The sequence below is a fragment of the Ochotona princeps genome, chromosome 32 (assembly GCF_030435755.1).
Source record: "Ochotona princeps isolate mOchPri1 chromosome 32, mOchPri1.hap1, whole genome shotgun sequence".
In the NCBI taxonomy this organism is placed as follows: Eukaryota; Metazoa; Chordata; class Mammalia; order Lagomorpha; family Ochotonidae; genus Ochotona; species Ochotona princeps.
This window is the reverse complement of record NC_080863.1, coordinates 9,175,836-9,188,738: the sequence shown is the minus strand read 5'-3', so window position 1 is coordinate 9,188,738 and position 12,903 is coordinate 9,175,836. Positions and strand designations below refer to the sequence as shown.

The 12,903-nt window shown below is 44.2% G+C and overlaps 1 protein-coding gene across 2 annotated transcripts in view; it reads right to left on the bottom strand.

Annotated features, from left to right (window-relative positions):
- FBXL13 (F-box and leucine rich repeat protein 13) overlaps window positions 1–12,903 on the bottom strand; it is a 165,597-nt gene that overhangs the window by 106,888 nt on the left and 45,806 nt on the right. For both annotated transcript variants that reach the window (XM_058657566.1, XM_058657567.1), the window contains exons 8-9: window positions 5,035–5,130; window positions 1,183–1,315 (exon numbers count right to left, since the gene is read on the bottom strand). In XM_058657566.1, coding sequence (XP_058513549.1) covers window positions 1,183–1,315; window positions 5,035–5,130 — 229 coding nt within the window. The remainder of the gene's footprint in view (window positions 1–1,182; window positions 1,316–5,034; window positions 5,131–12,903) is intronic.

Genomic DNA, 12,903 nt, shown 5'->3' with positions numbered 1-12,903 from the left:
CAGCAGGTTAAAGTCACCGTCTGGGATGCCTGCATTCCACATCAGCGTGTCTGGTTTGAGTTCCAGTTACTCTGCTGCTGATCCCGTTCTCTGGGCATGTCTGGGCAGTGATAAAGGATGACTCAAGCACTTGGGCCCCTGCACCCAGAGTGACCTGGATCGAATTCCTGGCTCCTGATTTGGACCTGGCCCAGCCCAGGTGGCTAAAGGCATTTGGGGAGTGAACCAGCAGGTGGGAGCTCTCTCTCTTCTCTTTCTCCCTCTTCTCTCTCTCCTCTCTCTCTCTCTTCTATCTTCTTCCTCTTCCTCTTCTTCTTCTTTCTCCTCTCTCTCCATGTGTCTTTCTCTCTCAGATGAAATGTTTATGTGCTATTTTTTTAGTAGATAAAATGATGAGACGTGGATAAACATGTTGACCACAATCAGAAATCCAGTGGTCAAGAGGAGTGGACAAAGGACCAATTCTTGAACACACAGCATATGGATTGTTTCATCATATGTGCATGGCAGAGAGACAGGTAGAAACAGAAAGATAGTCCACCTGCTAGCTCACTTCCTAAGTGCCTGCCATAGCTAGGCCTGGGTCAGGCTGAAGCCAGGATCCTGAAACTCAATCCAGGTCTCCCTGTGGGTGGCAGGGAAGCAACTGCCTCCCAGAGTGCACATTAGCAAGGAGGTAGGGCTGGAAGTGGAGCCAGGGCTTGAACCCAGATATTCTGGCAGGGGGTGTGGGCATTTGAATCAGCCTGATTATCTGTCTATCCATTGAAAAGTCAGAGTGACAGAGAGAGGACAGAAACAGAAAGATCTTTCATCCACTGTTCACCCCAAAATGGCCACAATGACCAGTGCTTTGCCCGTCCACAGCCTGCAGCCCAGGCACTTTCTGGGTCTCCCACGCGGGTGCGGAAGCCCAAGCACTTTCTCAGGCACATTAGCAGGAAGCTGGATCAGAAATAGAGCAGCGGGGTCTCAAAATCAGAATCCATATGTGAATGACAGCATTGCAGGCACCCGCTTAAGTCATTATCCCAAAACATCAGCCCTGATCCCTTCCAGCTGTTGAAATATTTGTACTAGGCATCCTTATGAAGAGCCAACCGAAGTTTCTGTTTGATTTGTTCTTTTCACTGACCCAGAAAACAGGAAAGCAAGATCAATAGCTTCAGTAAACACACATACCGATCGCTCTCAGAGTTCTTGGTCGGAGAAGGCAACCACGGAAATTCAAACGCAGCACATTCAGACGCCACCTATTCAGTGTAGACACGATATCTCTATCTGCAATCACATTTTTCACCACGGAAAAATCAATCTGGACAGGACAAACAAAAAACATTCAAAAATGAGAAACTTTATCATATCATATGAAAACATTACCAGCACCAAGCACTAAAAGCTGTTCATCCTGTAATTTCCCAATGGAGAAAATGCTAATTTGAATGTTCTACTTACTATAAGAGGCAAATTTCAAAAGTAAGACACACACACACATGCACATGTATGCACACACACACACACACACACACACTTATATATGTTCCTGTAAAAATGATTTAGGTTTACTGGTTTAAAATATAGTGCAACAGGATAAAAAAAAAATTGTAAAATGACAACACAAGACAGGGTCCGGTTGTGTGAACTGTAACAACCAAAGTGAAACAATAATATCAAATATCAAAAAGCAGAGACAGGTACTAAAGTATTGAAGCAGAAGGTGCTTTGTCATTCCGTACACTTCTGAGATTGTACATCAATTATCTAACGCTAGGAATTGCCCCCTGCAGATATGGTCACATACGTGTGTTCCAAAAAATGAGAAATTGGATGTTCACTGCAGGATTTAATAGTGGAAGACAGGAAATACCTTACACGTCCTTCAACAGAGGACTGATGAAATAAACTGAGGCATTGACATACAACAGAACCCTGGATGCGAGCCAGCATCGTGGCGTAGCATCCATCCACCCAGGCGTCAGTTCACGTCCTAGCTGCCCCATTTCCAATCCAGCTCCCTGTTCACGATCGGCAAAGGCAACAGAAGATGGCCCATGTGCTTGGACCTCTGCCAACCACGTAGGAGATCTGGAGGAAGCTCCTGGCCCCTAGCTTCCAGCCATCTGGGCAGTGAGATAGCCAATGGAAGATTTCTCTGTCTGTAACGCTGCTTTTCAAATCAGTCAATCAATCATGAAGAAAATGAAGGGGTGGGTGGAGGGAACACTAAAAGGAAGCTGACTTTGGAACAAAGGAAATGCAGCACAGAAAACCTGAGCAGGATTCAAATGTGCAACTTCCCTGGATGGTTCCGTGGAGGAATCAAACTTACAGCACTTAGCAGACACACTGGACTCGAATCCTTCATGAATATGATTGCTTGAGGCCAAGATTTTTATGATCCTGGGATCTTAGGGCTCAAAATTGAAATACAAGAACTTGAGTAACCAAAATATCATGCTGCCCATTAGGTAGAGAGTAAATGGCAGCTCTGGAAGTCCCTTATAAATATTGAATAATCAAGTCTGTAGTTGGCCAGATCAACATTTGAATTCTATCCTGGCAACTTGAAAGGTTGAGCAATTATTTCACCAGGCCTTTAGTTTTATCATCAGCAAAATGAGAAAAGATAATTTTGCATAACTTAGCAAGGGATACACTGAGAAAATGCAAATAAGGTACCACAACAAGTAAGCTCTCAATAAATACTAGCTGCTATTAGGAGTTCAAAAACTAGAAAAAACTAGCACAGAATAGAGAAGTAAGACAACTTCTAAACTGAGCATGCTCTAAGACTAAAATGTATAACGTATAAGAAAAGCCTGTTGGTGGATGCCTTTGCAGGCACATAGCCAAATACACACTCTGGCACTTTCCAGTACTGAATTCTACGCTAGCACTACATAGTACTATTCCTGCACTACTACTATTTTTGTAACCTGGAACATCATTGTGTGTTTTTTTTTAATTCCAAAGAGACACTAGGGAGAAGAGTGAGTCAATAATGAAATTAAGCATACATTGGGAACCAATGTTGTGGTACCTCAAGTTCAGCTGCTGCCTGCGGTGCTGGGATCCCATATGAGCTATGGTTCAAGTCCTGACTGTTCCATGGATGTGCTTGGGAAAGCAGCAGGAGATGCTGCAAAGGCCTGGGTCCCTGTCACTCACTTGGGAGATGCAGATGGGGTTCCAACCTCCTGGCTTAAGCCTGGCCCTGCCCAGCTTGTGCGGCCATATGGTGAGTGAGCCAGCAGACAGATGTTTTAATTGTATTTTACCATATTTATTGACTGATAGAAATACAACATTACAAAGGGAGAGACGGAGAGAAGGATATTTTCCATCTTCTAACTCACTTTCCAAATGGCCATGGCTGAGCCGGACTGAAACCAGGCACTTGGAACTCCATCCAGGTCTCCCATATGGGTGGCAAGAGCCCAAGTACTTGGGCCATCTTCTGCTAATTTCTCAGGCACATTAGTATGGAGTTGATGGAAAGAGGAACAGCTGGGACTCAAACTGATGCCCATCTTGGAAGCCAGCACTGCTGGCATTGGCTTAACAAACCGTGGTTGACATCAGCCCCAAAATAAATCTTTAAAAAATTCAAATATCACTCCCTAAAGACTTAATCTGTTTCTTGCCAGCACATGTTCACACTGAACTACGCACCACATTGGAGAAAATCTAAAAATTGGAGAAGCTAAGGAACGTTGCAAGATGCCAAGGGCTTCAGTTCAACATCTTTACATCCCAGGAGGACACCGTCCCATCCCTAGCTATGCTAGTCTACTTGGCCTCTGTGTAACAATGGCCAGAAGTGAACTGATTCCATGTTATTGAATGCACCTTAGTGAACAATCAGGCATTCCCGTCTCACAGTGATTTCTAGCTTAAGGCGGTGACCTCCAAACTTTTGCTTGCATCAGAATCATTGGGGAGGACCCTTAAAACTGATGGCTGACTGCTGTCCTCAGTTTCTAACTCAGCAGGTCTGGGGCCTGAGAATTTGCTTTACCAGTAGGTTTCCAAGTGATGCTGAGGCTCATGGTCCCAAGATCCTTCTTAGAACTACTGATTCAAACAGCTAAATCCCTGACTTACAAGACAGATTTGGGGGGGGGGGGAAGGGAGGGACTCATTTTTGCGAAGCCATAAATAAAAACAGAATCCAAATGGCCTGGAAGAGAAAGAATATGCGGAGTGTGAGGAACAGGACAGATTGTGCAAACGCCTGGCAGGATTCGGAGAAAGCTGGTGTTCTTCCCAGAGGCCTCCCTGGGTACGAGCAGAGCAGAGGCAGAGAACAGCCAAGACAGCAAAGTTCAGTCTCTCTACGTTCAGCATGTTTGTCTTTCCACGAGTATATGTTGCCCTTCCTCTCATTTCTGGACTCATTTCTCGGCCTTCAGATGTGGCAAAATGTTAACAAACATTGGAGCACACAGAAGAGCTTGTTCGGAAGGTAATGAGAAATCGAGCATTCACAATCTTCAACTTTTAGTGGGAGAGGCTGTCAATATTATATCAACGTTATTGTTGATTATCAGCTCTGACCGTTCATGGCTCACAGAAACCACCTCTTGCTCATTTTACAGACTGCCAGCCAGGTACACAAAGGTGATCCTCTCTTCGTGGTAGAACTAACTCCTCTAAATTATGAGTTATGAAAAGGTCATGACAAAAATCTCACACCCTTTGAAGTGGTCTTCCACACTCATAAGGCGTCACCTTACAGTCTTCACTCGCGGGAAGAACGCAGGCACACATTCACAGAGAAATCAAGACTAAATACCGACTATTGAATTCAGTCGGGCTTCATGTGAATTCAATTGCAAAGTATTAATCATGTACCTCCTAAAAAAAAAAAATTTCCATATTTTCTGCCTCTTCCTCCAGGCTTGTGTGTGGGCCAAAGAAAAATGGGTGTACTTGTTGGGCTCTAGGGAGAGAGAGGGCTAGCACGACCACCTTCAGAGTCACTCATGCTGCTTGAAGAACTAGATTCCTTCATATCCAGTTACATCTACTTACAGTGTTCCACAGGGAGCTTATCTGTGTCATCAGCATCCAGGTACGACAAACTTGACTACAGATTACCATATCTTTTAAGCTGAGATAGGAGAAGATCTAAACACAAAGAAAAGAAATACAGGATTTTGAAAAACATGTGAACTTTGACATAACTCTTTCACTTATTGTGTGTGTGTGTGTGTGTGAGTGTTAGTTCTGAAATCCACATATTGTAAGAACAGGAACTGAAGTGCTATCATTTTATCTGAGGATAGAAACCTTATCTAACATATAACAATGATGTAATGAATTTTAAATATATCAATAACTTAACATCAAATAAATATAGACCTACAAAGTTCCACAAGAATGCTCTACAAATAATAGCTACTAAAAAAAGAAAGAAGAGCACTCTACGAAATATTCAAAGAATGGATTTAGGCCATACCAAATGGCCAAATTCCATTTTTTAAAGATTTATTTAATTTTATTGGACAGTCAAACAGAGAGAAGGAGAGACAGAGAGGAAGACCTTCCTTCCGATGATTCACTCCTCAAGTGGCTGCAACAGCCCGAGCTGAGCCAATCCAAAGCCAGGAACCAGAAGCTTCTTTTAGGTATCTCACATGGTTGCAGGGTCCCAAGGCATTGTGCCATCCTCTACTGCTTTCCCAGGACACAAGCAGGGAGCTGGATGGGAAACAGGACTGCCAGGACATGAACTGGTGCCAAATGGGATTCTGGCATGTGCAAGGCGAGGACTTTAGCCACTAGGTTACTATGCCAAGCCCCCAAATTCCAAATGTTATGATCTGAAAAGAACAAAATCACTAAAGACTAAAATCCCCAACTTCTGAAAATCAACACTCAGGTATGCTCACCACAGTCCCAAGGGCCTACAGTCATGAGCGGATGAATCACCTTCATTAAAAAGTTTAAAGGGTCAAGGAGCAAAATGTGTCACTGCAATTGCACTCTAGAAGGTGATTATGAGCATCTGGATTTATAACTGCAATCTTCTGGAACTCTGTAACAGACATCCTAAGTCTTTTGACAAGATCCATCAAAAACTAAGAGGAGTCGCCATTGCACCTGCCGCCACCCAGAGAGCCACAATCTCAAGGGCTTCCCTCTTCCACAAGTGCGGATATACAAAGAGGCCCTTTATGCATTTAAAGGGCCAGTGTTGCTGCTCTTACGTGGACACACACTGCTGACACACTGCAGTAGTGCCCATGAGTACCGTCATCTGTTGTTCTCTCTGGTTTGGCCCAGAATTCTGCATACAATCAAAATTTCTCTAATCCATTCCTCTAATTCACCTTTCTGCTCCTCTTAGTCTCCCCACTCCCCGACCAATAGGGATTGTGGATTGGGATATTTGAAATTTTATGATTTCAATAATTGAGATTTTCACCTCTCGTGATTATGAGTTGTCACTATTTTAAAGTTTAGAGGTATTGCCCCTTTGTAGAGTTCAACATTTGATTGTCTAGTGTGCACGGTTGTGACGCAATCTGCCCCTGCTGGATCAGGTGCAGGTGAAATTGTATCTACAGTTTTGCAACTGTCCTTTAATTTTCCAGTGCTTTTTTCTTGAAGAAGAAGAAGAGAAGGAGGAGGAGGAGGAGGCAGCATTAGCAATAGGCTCAGTGTAGAGAAATGGCACCATGAAAAAGCAATAGAAATGCAGAATCTAATTTTTGATCGGATACATGGCTTGTGGAAGAAGGTAAGAGATGAAGAAGGAATCCCTGCCCTGGAGGTGGCATACAGTCATATCACTATCAGGAAATGAAGTTAATGAAGAAGCACCGCTACCTGCTCTCCTATGCATGAAGCAGATAGGAACAGGCAGGTGTGGCTGCTCACTCGCACAGAGCGGCTAACCATCTGACCTTTGTTCAGAGTCATGGCTACCTCTCTACCAGTTTCCTAGCATCATCCTGGTAAACTGTTATGAACCAGGTGGCTCAAAATGACTGAGTGTGTTCTCACTAGAATGGAGGCAGGAACGCTGAAGTCAAGGTACCGGCATGGCGCCCCCTGAAGGTGAGGGAGAATCCTTCATCACCTATCAGCTTTCATGGGTGCCAACATCCCTTTCGACATGTTGGCCAATCTTTGGCTCTGTTGTCACATAGCTTTCTTCCCCCAAAAACGTGTATCTATGAGTTCGTCCCTCTCTAGTCTTATAAAGTCACCAGTTATGGGATTTAGGGGACATCCTAACCCTGTATAACCTTATCTGAAGCATTGCTGCAATGGACATGAATTCGAGGGGTAGGAAGGTCACTCCACAACCCAACAGAGTTAATTCCTCCCAGTCTACTTCCTTTTTGGTCTCTGTAGGCCTCTCTTCCATGTATGAAATGCTGTAATTGATTTTGTGATTGTTAACACGTGGGAGACCTGGATTGTTTCAGTCAGACCAGCCCAGTCCTGACTGTGGCACACATTTGGAAAGTTGAAAGTTAATCAACAGAGAGATGCTCTGTCTCCATGCCTCTCAAAGAAATTCACCAATGGGCCCAACGCGATAGCGTAGCAGTTAAAGTTCTTGCCTTGAACGCGCCCAGGATCCCATATGGGCGCTGGTTCTAATCCCAGCCTCCCCGCTTCCCATTCAGCTCCCTGTCTGTGGCCTGGGGAAGCAATTGAGGATGGCCCAAAGCCTTGGGACCCTGCACCCGTGTGGGAGGCCCAGAAGAGCTCCTATCTTCTGGCTTCAGATTGGCTCAGCTCCAGCCATTGTGGCTGCTTGGGGAGTGAACCATCGGATGGAAGATCTTCCTCTCTGTATATCTGCCTTTCCAATAAGAATAATAAATTTTTTTTTACAAAAGGAATAGGAAATAAAAGCTGCATCATGATGGAAATGAAGAATTGGAAAAAAAAAAAGAAGAAGAAGAAGAAGAAGATAACAAAAGATGAGGGAGGGACTCCTGAACCAGAATAGGAAGAGAACAGAAGACAAGGGACTCTCCTTGTACAGGTGGTCAGCTCCGTGCAGGTGGTCAGCTGAAGTGGGGGGTCGGGGTGATCTGATCCCAGTTCGGGATACACAGGCAGCTGCCAGAGGAGCCCACCTAGAGGCCAACACTTTTTAAGCCTCCCACCCACTTCTGTTTCTCTTACAAGAGACCAGGGATGGCTATTGTGATTGGCGAGACTGTAGATTTGTTGTAACATCTGAAATACTAGAGGTACTGCAGGTATTGTCATTTGAACTTCAAATAACAGGAAGAGGAGATATCCAGAAGGGAATCAACAGTAGATATATTTCAACTTTCCCTGAGGAAAGACTCCTAGTGCCTTCGGATTGAGCATCCAAGGATCTTAGGGATCTGTGATTCCCTGCTCCCCAAGACAAGCCAGCCTTCAAAGAAGGTGATTCCAGCACCCATACTTGTTTGTACTTCCAGAGGAAGGCATTTCCTGTGGAAGTTACTTCTTGCAGTAAGCACGAGAGAAACGAAACAAATTTAACCCAGGCACTTTTGGAACTGGGCCGAAGGGAGAGGCCGGAGGATTGGGCGGGTGAGGGGGGACATCACAGAATAAACCTTCAAAATTAGATGCAGTTAGGACTATGGAGTGTGGAGTAACATGGGACATCCGCACACCCAGAGAGCCTGATAGGACTCCGGGCTACTTTTACTTCTGATTCAGCTTCTCACTCACACTCTCCCTGAAAGGTAGCAGGTGTCAACTCAAGTTTTAGGATGTAGTCACCTGTACAGGAGACCTGGATGGAGTTCTAGAATCCTGGCTTTGGCCTGGTCCAGCCCTAGATATCTAGATACTGTGGACATTTGTGGAGTGAACTAATAAGAATCTCTCTCTCTTTCTCTCTCTCTCTCTCACATGTATATGTCTTTCAAACAAAATGAAAATCAATGATTAGCATGCTTTAAACATTAAGATACAACCTGGGCACTGCACACTAGTGTGACTCTATACCATTAAACAGCAATGGCAACATCTCAACAACCACATAGCACTAAGCTTACAAACACTTTGGCACGTATCCTGGCCACTTCATTCTGGAACTAAATACTAATGTGACTCAGTCACGATGAAAAAAAAAAAAAGGTTTCTCATCAGATTAAGACATTTGTATTTCTTGAATTTCATACACTAAAAAAAAATAATAAGAAAAACAGTCTATGAAAGGCTGATTTTCTTTTAGCCAAGACAGGCACCTCCTTCTGGTATCTCTATCCAGTGACCAAGTAGGTGGCCCTACTATGGAGATCTGTAACCAGGAAAGCATACCTGAAAGCTGGAGAAATGGAAAAAACAGATCCTTTTCCTCAATGGAAAAATCAAATATAATAAAAATGAGAAGTCCAGCTTTGATCGAATATACATCAGATGCTAAAAACATACATCACAGTATTCAAGTGAGACAGTCTCTTCCAGGAACAACAATAAAAAAGATGATGAGAGCCCCCGGCCCCCTGCCCTTCCCATAGCCATGAGATAGAATCAAGCAAAGTAGGCATGACCAGGGGGTGGGGGCAGAGGGAAGGAGGAGGTGCCAAAGCCAAATAGAACAAGGATGCTGTCCTCCCAGAAGGGCTGCCCGGCATAGACATCCAAGGCTGTTAGGAGGGAACTGGGCAACCAGCCAAGCTGGGAGGAGAGGAAAGGAGGCTGGTCCAGGCATGGGGATGGGAGTGGAAGACAGGAACCGGGACTCACCAAGAAGTGGGGATCCCGGAAGGAGTAAAGGCAGCAGTCACCGTGTAGGGTGTCAGTGGGGCTTGTGGGATGAGGAGGGATGTGCCTAGGGGACGAGAGACTGGCTGTCTGGAAGTCAGAGGAGTATGGAGCAGGTGTTGATTCTGGAAAGGTGACCAGGCCACAGGAGCTTCAGTTCTTATGGGAGAAAAGGGTACCATGGCAGCCATTTCCTTGTTCTGGAAAGTATTTAAAATTTGGAACTAACAAACTCTTAGATGGCACCCTGTAGTTCTAGGTTGGAATTTTAGGGAACTGGTGGAAAGTCGTGGCTCATCAGGTGGGCTAGCTGTGGGAAGGCTTTCTCCTGATGCTCATGGAGAGAGAGTTCCTGAATAAGTCCAACAAGGTTCTGTTAACAAGCAAGAGGCACAGGGATGGATTCTTAAGTAACAACAGCTTCCCACCCTCTTCCCAACAGATCCTCCAAGCAGACAGCACATGCTCTTGGCCCCTGAGCGTTCTGGCTTAATATCTTATTTTCATGAACTCTTCGATTTTTTTTTATTCTTGCTCACTGATAGACCAGATTTTTAGATGACTAATTCCGGACCTGGTGCCAAATAAATTTGTTCTTGAAAAGAGCCAGGTAGCAAATATTTTAAACTTTGTGGAGGTAGAGGCGGTGTTCTCAACTCTGAGCAAGTGTTCCCTCCAAAAGGTAGGCAGGTAGATTTGTTTCCTTGTGTATTTTTTTTTTTCACTCTGACATTATGCAATATAATAAACCATTTTTAGATTGAGGTCCATACAAAAGCAAAGGGGACGAGCAGTTTTTGGCTTTCAGTAGAGTCTGTCAGTCCCACAGTAGATGCCCCTCGCCACCTTGCCAATCAAGAAAATCCATATTGAGCTGCTTGCCAGCTCCTCTGGAACTTAACCTTCTTGGTCCATAGTATCTTCAAAGTCTCTCAGAGCAAACCAAATTCATAACCTGTGCCCTTCTTTTGGTCATTCCTATTTTGAGGGCTACTTATATAATCAAAACAAATACGCTCATGGGAAGCCAAATTTAAGGACAAAAATAAATGAAAATTCCCCCAAGATTTTTTTTTTTTTTGGCAACACTGCATTTTTTTCCCCAAAAGAGGCAACTTTCAAAATTTCCAGAGATTAAAAATAGAGTTCTGTGTGAAGGTATTAAAGCATTCGTCGGTCATTTAGGTTGGTGTCGGGCAGCTTGGAATGATGACTATGGAATGTCAAGACAGACCCACACCTGACTTGCCCCCACCAGTGTTTAATATCAGTTGCATCAGATTTTATGTTGGTTGACCCACTGGCAAACATTAACACTCACAGCTTTATCTTGCAATTACAAGACTAGGAAACCAAAGACTAGGGAGGTTACCTTATCCAGTCTAGATTAACAAACATCTTGGTTGACTCGGGTTGCAAAGAAAAAAAAAATAACATAGCTTGGGTGACTTCAACAACAGACATTTCTCATAATTCTTGAAGGTGGGAAGTTGAACATCGGAGTGCAGGCAAACTGCATTCTTAGTGAATGCTGCCTTCCTGGCTTACAGGGCAACCTTCTGTGTGCTCTCCTTACCACGACTATAATCTCTTTCATGACATTCCACTCTCATAAGGTCATCTGACCCTAATTAGCTGCACCTCCTAATACCACTATATTGACTGTCAGGACTTCAAAAGAAAGATCTGGAGAAGTAGGCCATACTTCAATCTGTTCTACATTGTTTAGAAGTAGAATTCATATTCTGGTTTTCTCCATTTAGGATGCGTGTTCTTACACAATTCCCACCAAAACATTACTCCATTCTAAAAGGATGGATTACTCCTGCCTGCTAATCCTGCCTAGAATACAATGTCAGTTCATGACATACCTACAGATAATTATTGGATAGTTTCCATTCATAACCTACCTGACTGTAATAATGGTATCATTCACTTCTGCTGGCAAATTCACCCCATGTAGGATGTTGGTGTCCCAAGCAGTGGCTTTAAGCAATGAACTATACCACCTTAGAAATATCCTGAACTGACCAAACTTAGCATTTCGCCCTTGCAGAATGAGCTGGCCAGTACACATGAGAAAGCCTTTGGAAACTAAGTAGCTGCTAATGAGGCATTACTATTACTATTTACTAGTGCATGCAGTCATGTAACTCTAGGGTGTATAAATGGTATCTAATTTGAAGACTTAAACTATAGCAACTGCCATGCTGTGTAGTAGGTCAAGCTGCCTGTATCCTCAAGGAGTGCAGGTTCAAGTCCTAGCTGCTCTTTTTTTGATTAAGCTCCCTGCTAATGTGCTTGAAAAAACAAAAGATGGCCCAAGTATCTGAACCCCTGCCACCCACATGAGAAGCCCAGATGAAGCTGGGAGAGTGTTGGGGTGGGCGGACTAGGGCTGGAGGGACAACAACAAGTGAGTTGCGCATGCATTAAGCCATGAGAACATTCTTTTCCAGCTCAACACACTGTACTGGTCCACAGGGAAAATAGTACCGACTTGGCATGCTACAGATTCCACTCAAAATATGTCTGGGTGGCCACCAGACCTAATAGACAACAGGCCTAGACCTCAACCACTGCCACACTGGGTGCCATTTTCTGTACTGAGAAAAAGCCGGGCTAACAGTGAGATGGAGCTCTGCTCCACACAGGGATGAGAGCTTGGGGAAGTCCTATCTAGAATTTCCTGCAATGCTTCCTGATATTCTCCTTCTCCTGCGGGGAGTGTTTCCACCTGAGGTTCAAACATAGACGTTCAGAGTTAGAAGTGACCCCGGAGGCCACACTCATTTCACAGAAGAAAATACAAATGCATATCCTTTGTTAAGGATTTTCAAGGCCTTTCGGTTGAAGTTGAGAGAAGTCAGATGCCCTTTGTAAGCTGACAAAGTCAGCAGTCTGTAGTTCGTATTATTATTTTTTAAATCACATGTATTAATTTGTATGAGAGAGAAAAAGAAAACACTGCTGTCTACTACTTTACTCCCAAAACACCTGCAACATCCAGGGCTGGAGTGAAGCTAAGAGCCAGAAATGAATCCAGGACTCCGACGCGGTGGCAGTTACCAGGCTCATCACTGTTACCTGGCAGCGTCTGCATTATAGCAGGAAGCTGGAGTCCGAAGCAGAGTTGGGAACTAAACCCAGGCACTCCAGGAGGGC